Genomic DNA, 24,342 nt, shown 5'->3' with positions numbered 1-24,342 from the left:
TGTGTTTACTGTGCAGAATAATGTATAATAGATGCACTTTAAATATGACTTTCACCTGCAGAATCTCAGATGAGTTTAACAGTTTAATCACTGTGTGAATGTCAGGAGGCCGACAACATCAATTATTTATGGTAAAGGCTTTAATACTCTGGTAAAGTACTAGTAACATTAAATTACAGATATACTCTTTACACAGCATTCAAAATAAAATCATGACCAGAAGTGTTTAAATCACGGCCACTCTTTACAGAAAAACAAGAGACACTCGTATAACTTCAAGCTCAATACAAGATAAAACCACATAAACATTTCTATCAGGAGCAGGAGATGAAGACCTCTGCTGGTGGAGTGAAGGTTTGCACCGTCACTAATAAAACTGATCACTTACAGGAGAAACATGAACACTGAAAATATCAAACACTTTAAGACTATAAAGCAATTCACTGACTCATCACTAATGATCCCTGTCAATAAACTGTGGCTCCGCCCACACAGCTCAGGATTGGTGATTTCTGGCTCCGCCTCTCAGTGCAGCCTCCTCCTGTTGATCTGAACAAACAATAAGATGAAGAAAGACTGAAGCTCAACCACATTAAACTCATAGGCTGCATTTACACTGCACTGTTCAAGTGACTCAATGCTGATTTGTTTCTCCCATGTGGCACAGATCACATATGGCACATGTACATGGAAGCAGGAGGAAATTTGATGGATTCCAATTTACTTAAATCAGATTCAGGCCTTGTTCATATGTGGAAATTTATCCGATATGAATCGGATCAGTGCTGTTGATTCAGCAGTGTAAGCAGGTAGATCAGATTTACATCTGTCAACGCGAGTCACATTAAAAACCATATTGATTGATGTCAAGTCTGTCTGACGCTTTATCTCACCTTAAATCTCATACAAGAGGGCTAAAAAAGCTTTATATCATCATAGTACACGTATTTAAGCCTGTTAAAGAGAAAGAGAAAGAGAGAGAGAGAGAGAGAGAGAGAGAGAGATCGAGCATGCAAGCGTAATATCTGCCATGTGACCAATATAAACTAATGTAAAACTATTACATACATAAACCACACCATGGACATCAATGCCTACTGGGTTATAAAAGCCTAGATTAAAAGAATATGGCCAAATTATAACTTTTCTGTCATAAACTATAGTAAAACAGCTAAAAAATTAACAAAAAAAATGAAACTCGGTGAACAGATAAAATAGAGAAAAGGGTGCTCTTTTATTATCAGCTGTCAGTCAATGCTCGCTCTTTTTTGCTGGTCATTGCGTCTTTGCCGTGTGCTGTGTACATGCAGATAATCGAATACAAGTCACTTTTAAAAAATTATGTAAGCTGCTCCTAAAAAAATAATAATAATAAATTTAAATGGTCACAAAATCGGAATTGACCATGAAGATCTGCAGTGTAAATACGGCCTTTGACGAGGCTCATCCAATAATCAAACTGCTGCTGAGAGGGTTTATGGCTGATATTGTCTCTTAATGGTGGATTGTGATGTTCAGAAGAGCTCTGAGGATCAAGAGTGGAGCAGGAGTTTTCAGCAGGTCTGTGGTGAACGGTCTGTGTGAAAGACAGCGAGAGATCATCAATCATCTGATCATCACCTCATATTAAGGGACTAAGCTGAAAAAAAATTATTGAATGGATGAATAATGAATAAAAGTCATTTAAATACACCAATAGAGGGCGCTGTGAGCTGCTGAGTTTGCTCTCACACTGCTGTATTAACCATTAAGAACTAAACCAGCAAAAAGCTGCAATCATCAATCATCTAAAAGATGCTGTTAAGCCTTCAAGGTCAGCAGAAAGTCAGTTCAGTTAACTCCAGTAATGCTGTTCAGTTGTAGCTGTGGCTTCATTCTAATGCTAAGATTGCTAATAAAGAAGTAGATAAACTGAGGGGCAGTGTGTGAGGGGGTGTTTGGGTTAATGATGTAACTGTAAAACTATTCATGTAAGAAACACACCCTTAAACAACACACTGTGTCATTGTGTCCTCTGTTCCCTCAGGTTGTAACAGATCGCTGTTGAGTTTCTGCTGAAGTGAAAGTGAAAGCAATCAGCCATGTGTGGAAAACATTTGGTCTCCAGGAAAAGACATCAGGTGTGTGTGTGATTGTGTTTCATTGTGTGTATCTGTTTCTCTGTTTCTCTTTCTGTGTGCGCACATGTGTGTTTATCTTTGTGTGTCTTTGTTTCTGTGTGTGTGTGTTCTGTTTGTGTCTGTGTTTATGTTTCTGTGTGTGTGTTTGCACTTGTGAGTGTGTGTGTGTGCATGTGGGTTTCTTTTTGTGTCTCTGCTACATGACTTCATATTGTCATCATAATAACAAAGCATTGTGTTTTATTCTTGTGTAAAATGTGTAAATCTTTTGTTTCTTTACTGTGTTCAGGCAGTGTGGAGCGGCAGAGCGCACATGTTCTTACCTAGAGCCAGTTCACTTCACTCTCAAACCTGAGACTTTTCCCAGCTCCACACTTGTTTGTGTTGTTGAATTATGGGGATTTATTATTTCAGTCGGAGCTGCTTTTGTTGAGTTGTCTTGTGAAGATGAGTATAGGATCAGGATTAAGCTTTAGACATGTAAAGTGTGTCCTTGTTGGAGATGCGGCTGCGGCTCAAGTCAAACTACTGATCAGCTACTACACTGCTCAATGTCCGAATGCTTACGACCCCACTGTGCTTGATTATTTCTCTTTAAATATTGTGGTCGACGGGAATCCAGTGATTCTGGACCTGTTTGATACAGTAGGACCGGAGGACTACAACAGACTTCGACCACTGCTCTACTCTAATACGGATGTATTCTTGATCTGTTTCTCTCTTGTGGATTCAGAGTCGTTTGAGAATGTCAGTGGAAAATGGCTTCCCGAGGTCAGACATCATTGCCCAAACACTCCAATAATTCTAGTCGGGACTAAACTTGAGCTGAAAGTTGACATTGACACCACTGAAAAGCTGAAAGAGAATAACCAAACCCCCATCACCTTCCATCAAGGCTTGGCTAAAGCTGAAGAAATAGGAGCTGTGAAGTATGTGGAGTGCTCAGCAGAAACACTGACGGGGGTTAACACAGTGTTTGAGGAAGCCGTTCGTGCAGTTCTGGAGCAGAAGCCTACAGTGGAGCCTATAATGAAGTCAACAGAGAGAAAGTGTTTAATCTCCTGAACTGACTGGATACACAACACACAAAATACAATCTGAACTCACCTGACAGCCGGAGGTTATCCAATGTTGACACTGTGAATGAATAAAGCACATTTCTGATGAGAAAATGATATAAATATAATTGTGTACTGGCTTGACTGATATTATGGACGTTTTCAAAAAGTGTGCAAAAGCAAAACTGATGTCCATGATGTCTTCTTCAAACTCAGCATTTTCAACATAAATCAACATCTACAGCTCTGTTTTCTTTTGCAGAACAATTACAGATGAGTGTGAGAAATACTCACGATTGTGGTGGTCCATGTTCCAGGCCAATGAAGGGCGGAGGAATATTGCTACGAGTGGTTTATTCATAAACTAATTTTTAATCACGAGCTTATAATCAACATGGCTGGCTCCTTTTTAGCTCTGTAATTAGCCCTATTAGATGATTACGGAAGCATTATAAATAACCTGAGTTTTTCACTCCAGTTATCTTCGTCTTGAAGCTCCCTCCCCCCTTTCCACCCCTACATCCTCCCACTTTTTCTGATCGGGCGACACGGTGGCTCAGTGGCTAGCACTGTTGCCTCACAGCAAGAACACTGCCGGTCCAACCCATTTGGTGTTTCTGTGTGGAGTTTGCATGTTCTCCCCGTGTTCGCGTGGGTTTTCCCCGGTTTCCCCGGTTTCCTCCCAACGTCCAAAAACATAAACCATAGCCAATCGACTAAAACAAATTATCACCCAATACAACCTGAGTTTACACTTCTCACGGTGACCAGCAGGGGAGTTCTCGAGACCTACCTGACCTCGAGTTTCCCTCTCGCCCTTCTAACGGGAGGGAGCCCCGGGCTCGAGGATATTACAAGCTCAGGGCTCTCTCCCGGGACAGCATGCCAAATACGCTTTATTGATTATCAGCTACGTGTGAACTCTTGAATTGGCATTTTAACACCAGTTTTTCCTTATTGCTGTAACTCTGTTTATAAAGCACATTTGCATAGAAAACAACAGGAAGATGTGAACACGTGCTACTTGATCATAACTTTTTATGATGGTTGAATTAATCGCTGCATACCCCTCTCAAGGCAGGCGTTGCTGATTTGCAACAGTTAAAAATTAACTACCTTATTACTCCACATACATATTTTATCATCATGAGTTTTTTTTTTACTTAGAAGTACCACTGCAGGAATTGGTTGTCCATTAGCAACAAACAGTTTCCCCACTTGCATATAAGATGACACAAAAGAAAGTACCACATGACAAAGTAGTACCACATGACAAAGTGACTTGGATACATGACCTACTCGATGAGGATTTGAGATATTGGATTTGGATCCCATGTTGTTTTTGTTGTTGTTCTGCCACTGAAAAGCAATTTGTTACATTGTTTGAAAAGTTTTATATAAGTTATTGTTCATATCATATTCAGTCGTCAGTGTCTAATTACCACACTGGGCCAATGTTGCAAATCTGCAACATCCCAGAATGCCTTGCATGTGAAGGTCTCTCTAAAAAAAAAAAAAAAAGTCAGGTTTCTATTGTACTACCCCATATGATAATTTTCCTCAAATATCTGATTTTTCCCGTTTCTAAAACTTAATTTGAGCATGAGAGGGATATATTTGTGCCGCAGTCTCAAAATAGAAAATGTATTTAACTACAATATTCACATCACAAAATATTTTTTAAAGTTTATCTGGGTCAAGAAAATATATGTGTAACTATACAATAAAAATGGATGTGTAACGGGGAGACGGACACGGAGGGATCCATTTTGCAGTATTTATTAAGTCACACTCAAACATCAACAACTCGCACGGCTGTGCGGACATACAACATACACAAAGGAGGTTTAGCAGATAACAGACGCAGAGTGATGACCAGGCTTGGGTCAGAGGCAGGCAGCGTGATTCAGAGTCCGTGTAACAGGCTTTGGTCAGGGGCAGGCAGCGAGAATCAGAGTCCGAGGAAACAGGCTTTGGTCGAGGGCAGGCAGAAGACAGAGCAGAGTCGTGAAACGGGCTGAAGTGGTGAACGGGAGATCAGGCAGGATAGACCGCTCAGAAATGCTGGCCAGGGCTAAACAAGACTTCGCACTGAAGTGTGTGTGTGAGCTGCTTATATGTGGTACGTGGGTCATTAGTGGAATGGAGATCAGGTGTGCTGGAATCAGGGTGAATGGATGACGTAATGGTTAGAAGTCCGGAGATGGTGACCTCTGCTGGCCAGCGAGGGGAATGACTGGGACCGAGTCGGTGACAGGATGACATTTAAAGTATTCATTTGTGTAAATAAAGAATGATTTAGATTAATTGCATCCTAAAGTATTTAAGAGTAACACAATTATATAAATCATGAAGAGCTCTACACATTTACTGAAGCATTATCACTAATGATGTATTTAATATTGATCAGAAGCACATTTATCACTAGAGATCCTTATAGCTTCTCTAAACATCCTTCATTTAGTTATTAATGTATATACTGTCATTATATGAAGATCAAAAATCTTTCATCCCTGAACAATAAACAACAACCAAACAATGAAGATGCGGACTAAAGTCAATTTTATGAAAAAAATTTATGTAAAAAATGTAAAGCTTAAAACAAAAGAAGAGCAGAGATTAAATCAGTCCTGCAGCATTATTCATAACTATACACAATGACAATTATTATCCCACGAAAGGTCAAAGAAGAAATAAACGAGTTTATTTACATGCTCAGTCTTAATGATTATACTTAATGAGTTACCCGACGTTCACACTGAAAGCGGCGAGAGCCTCAAAGTAGCTGGAAGTCATTCATTTTCAATGAGAGCTGGCAGCAAGGAGCAGCACGACGCGTCTTCTCCGGCGTGGGCGTGGGCGTCGAGGAGAGTTGAAATCAAATCAGCTTTATGGTAATGAGCTATGATGCGGTTCGGCGGCAATCAATCAGAATGAAGACGTCCACCGCTTGATAGCAGTTCAGAGAACACAGACCTGTGAACTTTGGTTTCCACCACAGTTGTTCCCAAGGGTTTGATGATCGCGGTCGCCGGATGTCCAATTATTTACAATGTTTTCTTACAGGAATATACATTGAATAAGTTACTGGCGAGTTACTGATGTTCATTAATGTTATATAAATTTATCTTAAAAAAGCGGGAATCTCGTGCGACGTGACAGTACAAAACAGTATAGCTGCTCAGGATATTTCAGACATATGGACACATATTGGATAAATAGAGCAAAGCCACACCACACGCATCTTGATCTTCTATTGTTATATGAATTCGATAAGAAGTGCGCAACATTTTCACGCTAGAAACATGTTTAATGCAGGAATGTAACTGACACGCTGCAGTTACAAGATCAGTAACTGTTACGAGTTACGAGTCACCTTTATTGTAACTTTTATGAGTTACGAGTTACTGCTACAGTTACGAGATCAATGTAGCGAGTTTTGACGCTCTCGCCGCCGGAGGTGAAGGCAGACAGCGTTGTCGCCAGGGCGGTCAGACCGACCTTAGACGCTCTTGCCGCTTTTGGTGTGAACATACGGTTATGTGTACAATACAAGTTATGTGCATCTGTGTGCTTTAATAAAGCATTTTTATGCTAGATTACACAATTTAAAACAATAAAACAGCTGGCCAGAAGCATAGCTATAGTTTAAACAGAATAATGTCAAGGATTCTCCAATAATCCTTCACTCATTTATTCTGTGTTCTCTAATGATGTTTGTGTGAGTGGATCTCTCATCTGACGCTGCTGTAGATAATCGAGTCCTCCACTCTTTCAGCTTTTGATTGGCTTAAAAAACAAGACAAAAACACCACAACAATATTACAGCTCAATAGGCAGTGCTGGATAAACTGATGGTGGTTATATATTAGTGTGATTTCATTGAACATCAATGTTGATCCTGGAACTACATTCCAGTCAGCCAATCAGCTTTAAGGGATACGTTTACAGGTGATGTTCAGTTTAGGCTTAAAGTCAGGGTTATGTGATTCTACATCATTGTTATCACAACCCAGAGTTTCTCAATCCTGATCCTCGCACCACACTGATCTGCAGATTTTGAATGTCTCTCTTATATAACCCAGCTCCATTATCCGTCAGCTGTATGTGCCACTGAACTCAAATGGAACACTACTGAGTGGATTTGAGGCTGACACATCCCACAACGACAGCGATAACAGCCACAACAACCACTGCTCATGGACACATCACCACCTGCGCCCTGCACACTGAGCTCATGCATGAACTCCTTGAAAACTGGCAGGACAACATATTTTGGTAGCCAGAGTCACCTGACACACTCTTTGTCTCATTTGGCTCCCAGCTTTTGAGTGTCTCAAAGAAAATGGAGGAACTGTTGCTTTATGAAACTAAACTCTCCCACACTCCTGCTGCAAGTCCCCTGTTAGCAAACAAAAAAAGAGGCTCAACAGAAAACCATTGACGGGAGATGTTACTATGTCAGTAAAGGTGACCATAGGTCAAGTTGGACACCCATGACATTAGCCTTATTGCCTAATGTCAGCCCATTGCCAATGCATTGATGAATGAAAGAGCTGAATGTGCCAAGACTTTCTTCAGTTAGGGTACTTTCACACCTAGACTTTTGTTTCAAAACCTGTCTCGTTTGCCCAGTTCAAGAGTTCACAATTAGCTGGTGATTGATTATGAGCAATTTTGGCATGCTGTCCCGGGAGAGAGCCCTGAGCTCAAAAGGTCCTTGAGCCCTGGACGTCCTCCCGTTTGCAGGGCAAGAGGGGAGCCTTGAACTCAGGTAGATCTGGACAACCCCCCCCCCCTTATAAGAGCTGATGATTAAAAATGAATGCTATGGAGAGGAATGCTGCAGGATGAGAGATTAATTGTAGTGCTTAATCTAGATTGATCAATTCACTTGTTGTGCATGTTTTTGGAATGTGGGAGGAAACCAGAAAACACACGTGAACACGGGAAGAACATGCAAACTAAGCACAGAAAAAACCACTGGCTTGTTAAAGGACTAGAACCGGTGACGTTCTTGCTGTGAGGCGACAGTGCTAGTCACTGGGTCACCGTGCCGCCCTATGGAGGGAAAGGTGAAGAGGTAGGGGTGGAAGGGGGAATTCTTCAAATCAAAGATGACTGTACTGAAAAAACCCTGTCACTTTATAGTGGGTTAGGACTGGCCTGATTGGTGGATCATACATGCTAATGCGGATCCAGACGTGTTCAATCATATTCACGTGATCCTCTCGAAATTAGTTTATGAATAAACTTCACTTAGGGCAATTTGTTTGGCATATGTGAATCCAGCAATCTCGATCTGATATGTGCCAAAACAATCGCTCTGAGATCGCTTGAATCAGGTGGTCTCTGCTCGATTGAAAGGAACTCTGGAGCAGATCGATTGTAGTGAGAAAGCAATACGATTTGAGCCTGGCCATATCACAGTGTATTATGGATATGTAATAGGCATACAGCTATATGAATTATGAGTAGGGTGGGAGGTCCAGACATCACAAGTCTCCTGGAAGTTCTGGGAGTCTCCTGCAAATGAACAGGGACTCCCGGATGCCCGCAAATGTGAGATAATCTCTCAGAAATCGCGCGTCTCCCTCCCGGTCCTCAAGTACAATGTGCTCCCTTCTCACCCCTCTCCACCGCATCCCACCTCGCTCTTCAGACACGTCGCACGCACCCTGTCAAACACCACCAAAGCACCAACCCCCCGACAGCTGAGCGGGACTCTGCAAAATTAATCGTGAAACTCTGACCAATGTGAGGAAAGACTTGTTTTAGCTCTTTTGGTCCGAATAGAAACTTTGCTGAGTTAAAAAGTGAACCGCACCAAGAATAAACAGCAACAATGTAACAATTTTAAATCCATTTTTAATCGATTCACAGGAGTGAAAGCACTCTTAAACAAACAGAAAACTAATGTCATTGTATCTGGGAACAGAGATGAGAGGTCTAGAGGTCAAACAACAACAAATAAGGTCAAGAATCTTGGTGTGATTCTGGAGTCTGATGTAAGTTTCAGTATGTCAAAGCAGTAACTAAATCAGCATACTATTATCTCTAAAACATTGAAAGAAGTAGATGCTTTGTTTTTATTGAGGACTTAGAGAAACTTCATGGTTTTATTAGCAGCAGGGTGGATTACTGTAAGGATCTCTTTACTGGCCTAGGCTTTTACTTGCCTTGCCTTGAACTAGAACAATCGTCTGATGTAAAAAAAAGAAAGGTGCCAGGACTGTGAATGAGAAACACTGTATTAATCTGTATTATTTGGGAATAATTAACAGTTAGGGTTAGGTTTAGAGATAGGGATTAGGTATGGATTGCATTTTAGAACAGGAATGATGTTCCAGGATCAACATGAGGATTTAAGAGAAAAGGTAATACATTAAATAACTACACAACATTTTAAGAGAAGGTGACAAAGTGACAATAATAAATGACTGAAAACAATAACGATATACAAAGTAGTCAATTCGTAAAGTTTAATTATAGTCAGTTATTAAAATCCAACAAGTGATCTTTAAAATGGATAATTTGACTGTCTTCAGCAGTCTGTAATGCACAAAATGTTGGTTGTCAAGCTTTCTTGCTCAACATAAAACCATTGTTAGAGGTTAACAGAAAATCAGCCAATCAGATGGTTGCTAATGTGCAACACTGGTTTAGTGTTGAGCAAGTGAGTTGAGCCTGATGTTGCATGAGCATGAAAGGAACCACAAAAACCTTAAACTGAGTTTGCCATTTTGTCAAAGTGGTTTTGCACGCTCGAAACATGATCCAATGTGCACAGAATTATGTTGCAAGTATAACAGCTTGTGTTTAGTGCAGATGTTGGTGTTCCAGCAGTTTCTCCTCACCTGTGGTCTTGATCAGGCTGCTGAACTGGTGTGTTGTCACACTGACGCTGCTCCTCTTCTTCCTCTCTCTTCATCTGTGTGTCTCTGTGAAATTGGACAGTGGCGTACTGGATCTCCTCAGCATCTCTGCATTCAGCAGCTCTTCCTTTCACACTGGCATACAGAGCGTCACCCGCTGATCCAGGAGCAGAATGCAGGTCATTCTGAAACACAACAAAATCAGACTTTCATACAAAGCATTTGGTTTTCATCCAGAGGAGAGTGCAGTTTTCATTCGGGAAAGATTTAACAATGTAAAAAGTAGCTTGTTGATGTAAATGTGCTGATGATTATGCAGAGATTAAACCTACAAAAAAGGATATCAGATATAATAAATCATATATCAATAATGTGTTTTGTCTTCCTGCATCACACCACCTGGGGGCGCTGGAGAAACACTGCAGAGAGGAACTGATCAGCTGTTGGATTTCATGTTTAAAGATTTTGAATTGTTTTGATGAAATATTTGATTCAGACTGAATCACACAGCATATGTGATGAAGATATGATGATGACTTTTAATGAAGGTAAAATCTTAAATATTTCAGAGATTTTAATCACACTAAGTAAAACATGCGTTTGAGTTTAAGGTTGTATCTGTATGATTTACCTGCGTCACTGTAAGACCTTCAGATTTAACACTCCTTCGTTTCTTTCTGTTTTAATAACACACATTAATAGAGGATGAATCACGCTAATAATAAACACATACAATTAAAATATGTTTTTTATAATAAAAAGTCATGAATTAGCATATTTAACTACACCAGATTTAAAAAAAAAAGAAAAAAAAAAAGCATTTTTATTGAACTCACATTATACACAGGATGATGAAGAAGAAGAAGATGATGATGAATAACCCTCCTGATGTTGCTGTGAGGATGATGATGTTTCTCTCAGCATGCTGATGTACTGAAAGATGAAGCAGATCATGATTAACTCTCCAGACTGATGAAGTTACAGGAGTGTGATGATAAAAGCTTCACCAGTGACAGAAGTGTCACTGTCACTGGTGAACCTTTAGGAGGATTTAATATATCAGTTACTGAAGCATCATAAACTCACACTGGACATCTAAAGTCACAGGATCAGAGTATTTCACTCCAAGGTAATTTTTGGCTTTACACTTGTATTTTTTACTGTCATCAGAGCTGATCTTGGAGATGTTGAAGATTCTTCCAGATTCTACAGATGTTTCTCCTTTAAACCAGCTGATTTCTGCAGGAGGGTTTGAGTCACTGCTGCAGTTCAGAGTCACTGAATCGTTTTCCTTTATTACAGCAGATCCACTGATGGAGATCACAGGAGTATCTGGAGCATCTGCAGGAGAAACGTAAAAATACGATTTTAAAATTAAAAATGAACATCAGTTTAAAATGTGTACCATATACAGCATATAGGGGCATTGGTTGTTATTATATAATTTTTCCTTGTTTAAAAATAAGTCAACTCTGCATACTGAGTGTGTGATCAGTAAATGAGGAGAATTTTGAGGATTTTAAAGCAGATTTGTGAAGTTAACAATTCGTAATCTTGGAGTTATAAGGTTCTGTCAGCGTTCTGAATGATTTTGAGATATTGAGCTTATATAGCCAATAGTATGTGTGTAACATTTGTTTTTGTTTTTTTAAATGAAAAGTCTTAAAAATGCAAACAGCTCATAAAAAAGTGCCATAATGTAAATAAGTTGTCATTTAATAAGAATATGTTAATAACTCAATTTTGACAAACAATATCAGATAGAACCTTATTATTATTATAGACAAATTGTAATGAGCATTTGCAATTGTTGAGTGAACTATCCCTTTAATGATGCTGTCATAAAATTATTTAAGAGGGTATTAATACTTTTATTGAAAACTTTTAATGACAAATTCATTCAGTTCCAGTAGAAAAGTAATGAGAAATATTGATGACAGTTATAATGGCCTCATGGCAATAATGTTTATGACTGATTTATGACGTTATGTTATCTTGCTAATGTCAAGTTGTCATAAAAACATCTCAAACAATGTCACATTTAAAATGACAAAACTGAGGTGATGACACTCACAAGCATTCACAACACCACTTTTTCACACCAATGGGTAGCACTATTGTGAAAGTGAGTATTTTAGCTTTTACAGCTCGACTACTTTCATGTGTATTAATTCTGAATGTTTTAAACAGGTAAACACTAAAAGGTAAAAAAGATGAAAACTTACATGTGACATTGAGATAAACAGCAGAAGAGATGTAGGTTTGTCCCTGCACACCACAGCTGTAGTGTCCTGCGTCTGTTCTACTGACTGGACTGATGTTGAGTTCATCTCCAATATTAGTCAATGTGTGTGAGTTTCTGTACCAGATGAATGTTGGTGTGTCAGTCAGTTCACAGCTGCTTCTACATGTCAGACGGACTGAATCTCGCTCTTTTACACTCCCAGGAGACTTCAGCTGAAGATCTGAACACAACACACACATTATATCTAGTGCTGCTCTCATACACTGATTATTATTCTACATAATGACCACAAGAAGAGAGAAACCTCAGGAGAGTCACCTGTGACAGAGAGACGCACTCCTGGAATGCCAATCCATTTTTCCTTTGTTACATCAGTAATGATTCTGAAATAATAGTCATGTTCATCTTTCTTTGTCACATGACTCAGTCTGACAGTGCGGTTGTGCTGTTTATCTCCCAGATACTGAAGCCTCTGACTGTATTCAGGGTCCTCAGACAGATCTGCAAGCTCTCCATCATGTTTTACCTCGTTTTTGTTCCAGAAGGCTCTCTTGATCTGCAATCCATCAGGGTGTGTAAAATTGCAGCTGATTGTCACTGATGAGTTCTGTAGTGCACATATTTCTGTAGCATTGTATTTCATACCCCATTCAGCAGCAGTAACCCCTTAAACACAGAAATAATCATGATTAACATGTAGTTTTATCAGTAAACTGGACTATAAGACACTAGGAACTCGGTTTTCAATATTGCAAACAGGGACTCATTACAGATGATATTTTAAGCTGATCTTGTGAATATAAATAATAATGATCTCAGTGTGAATGACTTCAGTCTTGATGGAGGACAGAAATAAACAGAGAGAGAGAGAGAGAGAGAGAGAGAGAGAGCTGAGAAAAAACAATAATGGAAAATATCAGGGCAAAAAAAGTTAATAAATAATAATGTACTGCATTTAATAGCATGTTTCTTTATTATCAACTAATAGTGTGATGAATAATAAATGAAAAACTTGTTAGTATGTTTGTTAATTAATGAACACTCCAGATTACGGTAAATAAATCCTGCTGAATGAGAAAGAATATTAAAGTTTAAATCAGCCAATAATGAAAACTCATGATATTACCACACGCTTTAACTCATCATTAGTCCATAATGAAGTCAAATGTAGTTTACATGTTCGTACATTATTATTTGTTACTGTAAATTGTTCTGTTCTAAATATTGTTGATTTTACATCTCCAAAATTATGTTTATGTTGCATACAATTATGTGGTGAGCTGAAGCATTATTTTTGTGTTTGTAGGTCAGTAGTACAGGACACACTTTATTTTGATGGTCAGTTTGTTGAATTTAAGTTGCATTGCATCTACATGCCAACTAATTCTCATTTCGTAGATTATAAGTCCACTGTTAGGGTTGGGGTGAGCTGAAATGTACCGGCAGAGTTTCATATAGTCAGTTAAATGTCTGTTGAAGGAGCAGTATGAGCAGACTTTAAGCACACAGTCTACTAATAGTCAAATGGATCATCAAAATAAAGTGTTAATGTGGTAAAGTTCATGAAAAGAAATTCAGTGAATTTCCATCTTCAGATGGATATTTGTGTCAGGGTAACATTATATTTTGATGGTCCAGTTAAGCAATAGTAGACTGCTTAATATCTACTGATACTGCTCCCTCAACAGACATTTAACTGACTATAAAGAACTTTGCAGGTACATGTTAACTTACACCAGGGTTTTTCAAAGTCTAAGACAGTGGGCCTCCCTTTTGACACAACTTATCCATTGGCGCCCCCCTCCTCCCAAACACACACACACACACACACACACACACACACACACACACATATATATATATATACACAGTATATATAAAGACACAGACAGATGTCAGACTGTTAACTCACTTTTATCATCATTTGCATGAAAGTGCAATTATTTAAAGAGTAATAACAAGTATTTTAATATAACATTTTTAAAACTAGGATGATTGTTCAATATGAATAGAACAGATCCAAGAACTGTCCATCCCAGTCAAAACAGTCGAAGTTTAGCGGGTCTCATGCTATCATTAGCCAAAATATCTTGACAAACCACACATAAAGGTCGTGGATCATCAGCTGGTCCTGTCCACGTAAATCCTAAACTGAAATACTGATCATCATATCCTCGTCTTTTGGGTTTAAGCCCTGAACTTGAAGGCTTTGAATCGGGGGGGTCTCAGAAACCGATCCATTGTATTAGCAGGCATATACCTGTATTGGCGGGCTTGCCAAACAGAAGCGAATTCACAGCTATGGCCTTCTGGGTAAAAAAAGGTTTTCTTATTTTTGACGTATTATTTTTTTTGCTTTGTTTAATTAAAACGTTTAAATATAATAAAAAATACATATAATAATTAAACTTAATAATTATATTTTTATTATATAATATTTTTTCCCGCGCCTCCCCTGACATGCTCTGGCGCCCCCCCAGACTTACACTAACCCCAATCTAACAGTCCACATATAATCTAATGAGAAGTAGTTGGCATGTAGATGCAATGTAACTTAAATTCAACAAACAGATCATTAAAATAAAGTGTGACTTGTGTCAGCACTTCAGTGCATCACAGCTGAAACCAGTGGTGTGAAAAACTGCTAAAACTGGAGGGTTTCATGACACTTTAACTAAAGCCTCTCTACTGAGAAAACAGATTCTCCAGCACAGCCTAACTTCCTATATCAGAGAGAAGATGATCAGCAGATCATTAGAAAATGGCTGATAATGTCTGATTGTGTGGTGTGTGTAAATGCAGAGGAATAAAGCAGTGATGTGAATGTAAGATTGACTCACTGTGAATGATGAGCAGAAAGATCAGATGAAGAGCAGGAGCCATTCTGAGCCACATCAGCATCAAATCTATCTAGAATCCAGCATTAATCATCACTTCTACACTCATCAACAGTAAATGTACATCACCCTAAACAGCTCTTAGTGTTAGGAAGATCTTTACACATCTGCAGATTATTAATGCACAACATCAGTGTGTGTAAATCAACTGATGACTGAGATCAACACAAGATATTTCTCATGTCACAAATCATGTGTTATATGAGCTTCATCTACACTAATCATCAGGCAAATACCCGTGTGTTTGTCTTACCGTGTTGAAGAGCAGCCGATCAACAGCGACTGATGGACGGACTGTGTAAAGAGATGCACTTCTTCTTTAAACACACAGACTTTCTGTGGCTAACACTAATTTACACATAATTGCAGAACTATCAGTGTTCCTCTCTCAGCAAAAACCCTACCAGTGACTAAAGAAAAGCATTTTTACTTGAAGTTAATTTAAAGACTGCAGAACTGAAGCGAGACTCTCTATTTTACACTTATTAACATTTCTGCAGAAATAAAAGGATAAAAGTTGATCTTCAGTTGATGCACATCAGTGTTTCTCCAGTATCAGCAGCAGGAGATGGAGACCTCTGCTGGTAGATTCAGGCTTTGCACAACTTACAGGAATTCATTTGTGTCATGTGACAGAAAGGGGGTGGAGTCTCCAGTCCAGCAGTGAAGGCATTGGCTGATCAGTGTGTTTACTAATGTTCAGAATAATGTATAAAAGATGCACTTTAAATATGACTTTCACATGCAAAATCTCAGATGAGTTTAACAGTTTAATCACTTTATGAATGTCAGGAGGCCGACAACGTCAGTTATTCATACTTAGGTGGCTTTATTAGCATGGTAAACGATTAAATGCTGTGGCAAAGCACTGATAGCAATACAATACAGAGATACACATTACAAAGAAATCAAAAATAAAATCATGACCAGAGGTGTTTAAGTCACTGAAACTCTATACAGAAAAAAAAAAAATAAGAGAGCATGTTTATAAAACTTCAAGCTCAATACAAGATAAAACCACATAAACATTTCTATCAGTATCAGGAGATGGAGTCCTCTGCTGGTGGAGTGAGGGTTTTGCACAAACACATATGAGACCGTCACTAATGAAACTGATCACTTACAGGCACACAGAAGACAGAATAACAAAAGCAGGAAATATTAAACACTTTAAGACTATAAAGCAATTCACTGACTTATCACTGATGATCACCCGTGGCTCCGCCCACACAGCTCAGGATTGGTGATTTCTGGCTCCGCCTCTCACTGCAGCCTCCTCCTGTTGATCTGAACAGACAATAAGATGAAGAAAGACTGAAGCTCAACCACATTAAACTCTTTGACGAGGCTCATCCAATAATCAAACTGCTGCTGAGAGGGTTTATGGCTGATATTGTCTCTTACTGGTGGATTGTGATGTTCAGAAGAGCTCTGAGGATCAAGAGTGGAGCAGGAGTTTTCAGCAGGTCTGTGGTGAACGCTCTGTGTGAAAGACAGCGAGAGATCATCAATCATCTGATCATCAGTGATCATTGCCTGACTTTGACTTTCACTTACTGTGAGTGTGTTGTACAGGTTAGAGGTCGCAGACTGGAGATTCAGACCTGCATATGTGTCTGAGATCTGCACAGAGAGAAGGACATTGTGGCTCTATTTTAATCATCTAAACTTGTGGTCTAAAGTGCACGACACAGGATCTCTTCATTTTAAGGACAGGATAAACAATTAGTGCACACAGTGAATGGGGTTGTTGGATGTAAAAAAAAGGGTTGTTGGACGTAAATTGCATTAAGCCAGTTGGAGTCTCATCTGCCATTCACTTTAGGAGCAAGCTGTGGTTACCCCATGACAGATTTGCTATTTACACTGGTGGATTTTGTTGGCAGAAAAACCGAGTACTTCACTACACAGTCAACGTTAAAGACCATCTACAGAATGAGTCGGATTCACTAAAGCCCCCTGAGGTAAAGTATGTGTGGTAGGAGGTAGACAATAATATTTTTTTGCATTTTAATCCTTTCATTTTTCACATTTGAAGATGTTTGTGTGCTGCTGTGCATCCCTCTGTGTGTAATAAGAAACATTTTGGACCTGCGTATCTCTAACGTGCCCTTTAAATAAAAGCAAACCGCACCATTAACTGTAGAGCAGCTTTTAGTCAGTGATTGGTTTGGTTTATTTCATTTTCCTCAAAATAGCAACATGTCAATAATGCGCCTTAACACACCTCCTTTTCAAACCAGCACACTGATGGGTGCATAAATGGTTTGCGATTTAAACAAAGCAGCCAAGGACATGAAAATGGTACCTGAACCAGACTGAACTGGATTAATGATTGAGGAGCTCAATGTAAATCAGTTTTTACTCTGCACTCTTAATATCTCTGTACGATCATCACTGCTGTAGGAAACATGCAGGTAAACACAGTTAATAATGAAGATCATCTCACCACAGACTCTTTCACTGCTGATCTTCTGCTCTTCCTTTTAAAAACACTGTCAAAAGAAAAGAAAATGTATTTAACTTAAATCTAAGGTAAATAAAGTACTATACAAGTTATTATTGCAGTTTTATATGATGTGCTCACATTGCAAACAGGATAATGAAGATGATGACTAATAATCCTCCAGATGTTGCTGTGATGATGATGATGTTTTTCCCAGCGCCTTGCTGAACTGAAAGATAAAGCAGATCATGATTAACTCTCCAGACTGATGAAGTTACAGGAGTGTGATGATAAAAGCTTCACCAGTGACAGTGACGGCGTCTGATCTCTGAGCTCCATGTGGATTGTGAGCCTCACAGTAGAAGCGTCCACTCTGTACTGCACTGAAACTCTGTCCAGATCCAACAGCTGAGCTTTGATTCTCCTCAAACCAGCTGAAGTTCAGCGCAGTAGGGTTTGAGTTACTGATGCACATCAGAGTCACTGAATCTCCCTCCTTTATTATAGCAGATCCACTGAGGAAGATCACAGGAGTATCTGGAGCATCTGCAGGAGAAACAAGATTTAAAATTAAATATAAAATCAGTTAAAATGTGTACCAAATACAGCATATTAAAGGGGCAGTCTTTTGCTTTTATATATCTTTATATATATATATATTTTTATATATATATTTATATATATATTTTTTATATATATATTTATATATATATTTTTTTTTTTTTAAAATAGGAAAAAAATGCTTATTGAGTGTATGATCAGTAAATGAAGAGAATATTTGGAGGATTTTACTCTTTCTTTAAGGTTAACAATTGTAATAAGCATTTGCAATGTGTTTTAAGTGCGATTTCCGAGCTTTAAATGTAACTTTAACAATTGGTAAATAATAAATAAATGAATTTTCAAATTTTGGTGAACAATCCCTTTGATGATGCTGTTATAAACTTATTTGACAGGGTATTGTTACTTTCACTGAGAACTTTTAATGACAAATTCATTTAGTTCCAATAGTAAAGTGTTGTGAAAATATTGATGACAGTTATAATGGCCTCATGGCAATAATGTTTATGATTGATTTATGACGTTATGTTATCTTGCTAATGTCAAGTTGTCATAAAAACATCTCAAACAAGGTCACATTTAAAATGACAAAACTGAGGTGATGACACTCACAAGCATTCACAACACCACGTCTTTCACACCAATTGGTAGCACTATTGCGAAAGTAAAGTTGCGAGTATTTTAGCTTTTACAGCTCGACTACTTTCATATTTATTGTAAGTCTGTATGTTTTAAACAGGTAAACACTAAAAGGTAAAAAAGATAAAAACTTACATGTGACATCGAGATAAACAGCAGGAGAGATGTACGTTTGTCCCTGCACACCACAGCTGTAGTGTCCTGCTTCTGTTCTACTGACTGACCTGATGTTGAGTTCATCTCCAATATTAGTCAATGTGTGTGAGTTTCTGTACCAGATGAATGTTGGTGTGTCAGTCAGATTACAGCTGCTTCTACATGTCAGACGGACTGAATCTCCCTCTGTCACTCTCTCAGGAGACTCCAGCTGAAGATCTGAACACAACACACACATTATATCTAGTGCTGCTCTCATACACTGATTATTATTCTACATAATGACCACAAGAAGAGAGAAACCTCAGGAGAGTCACCTGTGACAGAGAGAATCACTCCTGGTCTACCAGTCCATTTTTCATGTGTTACATTAGTAATGAATCTGAAATAATACTCGTGTTCATCTTTCTTTGTCACATGACTCAGTCTGACTGTGTGGTTCTGCTGTTTATCTCCCAGATACTGAAGCCTCTGACTGTATTCAGAGTCCACAGACAGATCTGGAGGCTCTACAACTTGTATTCCCTGATCTTTGTGCCAGAAGGCTCTCATGATCTGCAATCCATCAGGGTGTGTAAAGGTGCAGTTCATTATTACTGTTGAGTCTTGTAGAGCACAGATGTGTGAAGTACTGTAATTCACACCCCAACCAGCACTAGACACCCCTGAAACAGAAATAAGCATGATTCAAATGTAGTTTTATTAGTAAACTGGACTATACGACACTAGTACATGCTGTTTTACTAGTTGTAAACAGGGACTCATTACAGATGATATTTTAAGCTGATCTTGTGAATATGAATAATGATTTCAGTGTGTAGCTCATAAACCATCAAAAATAAAGTGTTACCGTAGTAAAGTTCATCAAAAAAAAATTCTGTGAATTTCCCTATTCAGATGGATATTTTTTTCAGGGTAACACTTTATTTGGATGGTTTATTTGAGTATTAGTAGACTGTCTGCTTAATATGTTGATTCTGCTCCTTCAAAAGACATTTAACTGACTATATGAAACTTTGCAAGTACATTGCTTACACTAACCCCAATCTAACAGTCTACTTATAATCTAATGAGAATTAGGCCCCGTTTACACTAATGCGTTTTAGTTTGAAAACGCATAAGTTTTGCTACGGTTACGCCATCCGTCCACACTATGCCGGAGTTCTTGAGCGCCGAAAACGGAGCGTTTCGAAAACGCTGGAGAGGCCGTTTTCATTCTAAAACGCTGCTGCTCCGTCTCAGTGTGGATGGGGAAAGACGGAGACATCTGACAACGGAGGCGGGGCTGCAGACATTCGCCTCTCTGATAGGGGCTTTTCCTCAATATTAAGTAGCCCACACACAGTTCAGTCCCGCATCTTCTCCGTGTAAGTTCAGACTTCGCAAGTTTGATCAAGGCTGCATCTCTTCTTCTCAGTTTGATATGGAAAACATACCGAGGACACGCGTCAATCTTCACAGGGAACAGTGTACTTTATAACTTCATTCACATCACCCTGGCTACGTTGTTTCACTTTCTCAACAATAAAATGTAAACTTGATATAAGAAACTGCCTATTTTTATTTTAATATTAACAAACAGACAGCAGAAATGTTGAGGTGTCGTGCTGCATGAGCGTCATCTTCACTGTGTGGATATTTATAACAAAACGGAGCCGATAACAACACTGCCTCCTTTCAATTTCAATGAAAATACGAAACACACCCTCTCTTTTGCTGAATACCAGTTTTAATAATCGATAATGGCCATTATAAAAGTATAACATACAATAAGTTTATACATTACAGGAAATAAAGGCAAGCGATCAGTCAATATACAGAATGTAGGCTACGTGGTTTAATCATTAACTTATCTTTGCGCTCAGCCAAAACACGTTACCTGAGAACAAGTAATAGATTCCAATGACCAAAGTCAGGGAATATGTCGTTAGATAAAGACAACAACATGAATGAAATATCCCGTTTAATAGTGAGATTAGATCCAGCGGGAGATGCTTGATGAGAAGTCCGACTAGCAGAGCTCTCATCTGGGTAGATGGGCTCCAGCGATTGCCAAAGAGTGTGTGTGTGGTCACGTGATGTGCGTTTTCAGCGTTTTGGTGTGGACGGAGAGCAGTTCAGAAACGCTGGGTAAAACGCGAGTGTGGACGCGGATCGTTTTCATTCTAAAACGCCGTTTTAAAACTAAAACGCAATAGTGTAAACGGGGCCTTAGTTGGCATGTAGATGCAATGTAACTTACATTCAACAAACAGACCATTAAAATAAAGTGTGACCTGTGTCAGCACTTCAGTGCATCACAGCTGAAACCAGTGGTGTGAAAAAACTGCTAAAACTGGAGGGTTTCATGACACTTTAACTAAAGACTCTCTTCAGCCTAACTTCCTATATCAGAGAGAAGATGATCAGCAGATCATTAGAAAATGGCTGATAATGTCTGATTGTGTGGTGTGTGTAAATGCAGAGAAATAAAGCAGTGATGTGAATGTAAGATTGACTCACTGTGAATGATGAGCAGAAAGATCAGATGAAGAGCAGGAGCCATTCTGAGCCACATCAGCATCAAATCTATCTAGAATCCAGCATTAATCATCACTTCTACACTCATCAACAGTAAATGTACATCACCCTAAACAGCTCTTAGTGTTAGGAAGATCTTTACACATCTGCAGATTATTAATGCACAACATCAGTGTGTGTTAATCAGGTGACACTTTAGAATAACAGTTCATGAATAATGAGATATTAATAAGTAAACTAAGCATTACTTTATTATACGTTTGTTGAATTTAAGTGACATTGCCTCTACTTGCCAACTAATTCTCAGTATACATTATACATACATATATATACATTAACAGCTCGAGTTCATTATAGTTACATTTAGTTTAAACCTAAATATTAATAAATTAATTAACAACATGTACTAACATGAGATTAAGGTAGCCGTTATTTACTCTTGTGACTACTGGCTGTAGTTATATTTAGTTCATGATTAACTCATCATCAATTCATAATAAAGTAAGGTTTCGTTTACATATTAATGCATCATTATTCATGTACTGTTATTGTAAAGTGTTACCGTAAATCAACTGATGACTGAGATCAACACAAGATATTTCTCATGTCAGAAATCATGTGTTATATGAGCTTCATCTACACTAATCATCAGTCAAATACCAGTGTGTTTGTCTTACCGTGTTGAAGAGCAGCCGATCAACAGTGACTGATGGACTGACTGTGTAAAGAGATGCACTTCTTCTTTAAACCAACAGACTTTCTGTGGCTAACACTGTTTTTAAACACAGTTGCGGAACTATCAGTGTTCCTCCATCAGCAAAAAACACCCCTACCAGTGACTAAAGATGAATGTGTTTTTACTTTATTTGTTTTACTTAAGTTTATTTAATTTATTTAAGTCTATTTCACACTTATTGGTGTTTCTGCAGACAGAAAAGGATAGAAGTTGGTCTTCAGTTGATGCACATCAGTGTTTCTCCAGTATCAGCAGCAGGAGATGGAGACCTCTGCTGGTAGATTCAGGAATTGCACAACTTACTGTAATTAATTTGTGTCATGTGACAGAAAGGGGGTGGAGTCTCCAGTCCAGCAGTGATGGCATTGGCTGATCAGTGTGTTTACTAATGTGCAGAATAATGTATAGAAGATACACTTTAAATATGACTTTCACATGCAGAATCATTGTGTGAATGTCAGAAGGCCGACAACAACAATTATTCTTACTCAGGTGGCTTTATTGGCATGGTAAAAGCTGTAAAACTCTGGCAAAGTACTGGTATAATACATTACAGAGATACTCATTACACAACATTCAAATAAAATCATGACCAGTGGCGTTTAAATCACTGATACTCTTACAGAAAAAAAAAAAAAAAATACAAGAGAACTTGTTCATATAACATCCAGCACAATACTGTCACGGTTGTGGATCTATCTGCTCTTCTATGATGTGTCTGCGTGGTGCGATTTGTTTATTTGTGTTTGCGGTGTGTGTTTGCGTTTGTCTCTGTGTTTGTGTGAGTCGCGTGGCTGTCGGTGTTGTTGTTGTTTTCATGTTATCAGCTGGGCGGTCACATGATCATGGTCATCAGTCGCCTAGCACCGCTCAGCTGATTATTGCGCTCCAGGTGTAGCGCATTTACTGTGGCTATAAATGTTCAGCGTTCCTGTCTCACCTTGTCAGTTCGTTGTCCTCACTTGTCTCTGTGTCCTTTGTCAGGCTCTCCCCGTTGAGTTCGCTGGTTAGTGTGCTGGTTGAAGTTTCTCCTCCGATGATCTTTTGATTCGCTCTGTTGACGGAGATTGGAGTGCTCCCCGATGAACTTTTGATACGCTCTGTTGACGGAGATTGATGTTCTTCCTGATGAACTTTTGATTCACTCTGTTGACTGTGATTATTGCTTCTAATGACCTTCGACTTCCAGCCACCCAGTCTCTCTGTGTTATTTTTGTGCGTATTAATAAACTGTCACTTGCACTTGGGTTCCTTCGTCATCTTTGAAGTGTGACAAATACAAGATAAAACCACATAAACATTTCTATCAGGATCAGGAGATGAAGACCTCTGCTGGTGGAGTGAGGGTTTGCACAAACACATATGAGACCGTCACTAATAAAACTGATCACTTACAGGAACACAGAAGACAGAATAACAGAAGCTGGAAATATTAAACACTTTTAGGCAATAAAGCAATTCACTGACTCATCACTGATGATCCCTGTCAGTCACCTGTGGCTCCGCCCACACAGCTCAGGATGGGTGATTTCTGGCTCCGCCTCTCACTGCAGCCTCTTTCTGTTGATCTGAACAAGTGCCGTCAACTTCTCTGGGCTCAGATGCATCTGGGATGGACCATTACACAGTGGAAACGTGTACTGGGGTAAGATGAATCAGTATTTCAGATATTTTTTGACAGAAATGAACACTGCGCTCTAGACTAAAGAATAAAAGTATCATCCAGGGGTGCATTTCCGAAAGCCATCATTAGTCAACTAACACATCTGCAGATTATTAATGCACAACATCAGTGTGTGTAAATCAACTGATGACTGAGATCAACACAAGATATTTCTCATGTCACAAATCATGTGTTATATGGGCTTCATCTACACTAATCATCAGTAAAATACCAGTGTGTTTGTCTTACCGTGTTGAAGAGCAGCCGATCAACAGCGACTGATGGACTGAGTGCGTGAACAGAAACACTTTACCTTCAACACTTGACGTAATTTTGTGGTTAACACACTTACTTTAACAGTGGCAGAAATAGTTTCTTGTGTGAACAACACGACATATATGAAACTTTCCAAAATTAATTATTTCT

General features: G+C 38.8%; 2 protein-coding genes and 1 pseudogene across 2 annotated transcripts in view; 1 reads left to right on the top strand and 2 right to left on the bottom strand.

Moving 5' to 3' along the window:
• Window positions 1-2,541: 2,541 nt before the first annotated feature.
• Window positions 2,542-3,232, top strand: LOC793862 (ras-related C3 botulinum toxin substrate 1 pseudogene; annotated as a pseudogene).
• Window positions 3,233-5,723: 2,491 nt separating this feature from the next.
• LOC100149932 (B-cell receptor CD22-like) overlaps window positions 5,724-24,342 on the bottom strand; it is a 44,536-nt gene continuing 25,917 nt past the window's right edge. Inside the window, exons 16-19 of the mRNA XM_073906449.1 lie at window positions 10,890-10,986; window positions 10,685-10,730; window positions 10,036-10,238; window positions 5,724-6,967 (exon numbers count right to left, since the gene is read on the bottom strand). Of these exons, the coding sequence (XP_073762550.1) occupies window positions 6,913-6,967; window positions 10,036-10,238; window positions 10,685-10,730; window positions 10,890-10,986 (401 nt within the window). The 3' untranslated portion in view covers window positions 5,724-6,912. The remainder of the gene's footprint in view (window positions 6,968-10,035; window positions 10,239-10,684; window positions 10,731-10,889; window positions 10,987-24,342) is intronic.
• Window positions 15,870-22,260, bottom strand: LOC108190565 (B-cell receptor CD22-like). The gene is made up of 10 exons (XM_073907309.1): window positions 22,195-22,260; window positions 21,500-21,569; window positions 19,315-19,662; window positions 18,977-19,216; window positions 17,945-18,187; window positions 17,783-17,870; window positions 17,645-17,690; window positions 16,753-16,818; window positions 16,600-16,677; window positions 15,870-16,482 (listed from the first exon to the last, which is right to left on the bottom strand). Exons 2-10 carry the CDS (start codon window positions 21,558-21,560, stop codon window positions 16,459-16,461), a joined length of 1,194 nt encoding a protein of 397 aa, XP_073763410.1. The 5' UTR covers window positions 21,561-21,569; window positions 22,195-22,260; the 3' UTR covers window positions 15,870-16,458.

The sequence above is a fragment of the Danio rerio genome, chromosome 1 (genome assembly GCF_049306965.1).
Source record: "Danio rerio strain Tuebingen ecotype United States chromosome 1, GRCz12tu, whole genome shotgun sequence".
NCBI lineage: Eukaryota > Metazoa > Chordata > Actinopteri > Cypriniformes > Danionidae > Danio > Danio rerio.
This window is presented reverse-complemented; position numbering and strand designations above follow the sequence as displayed.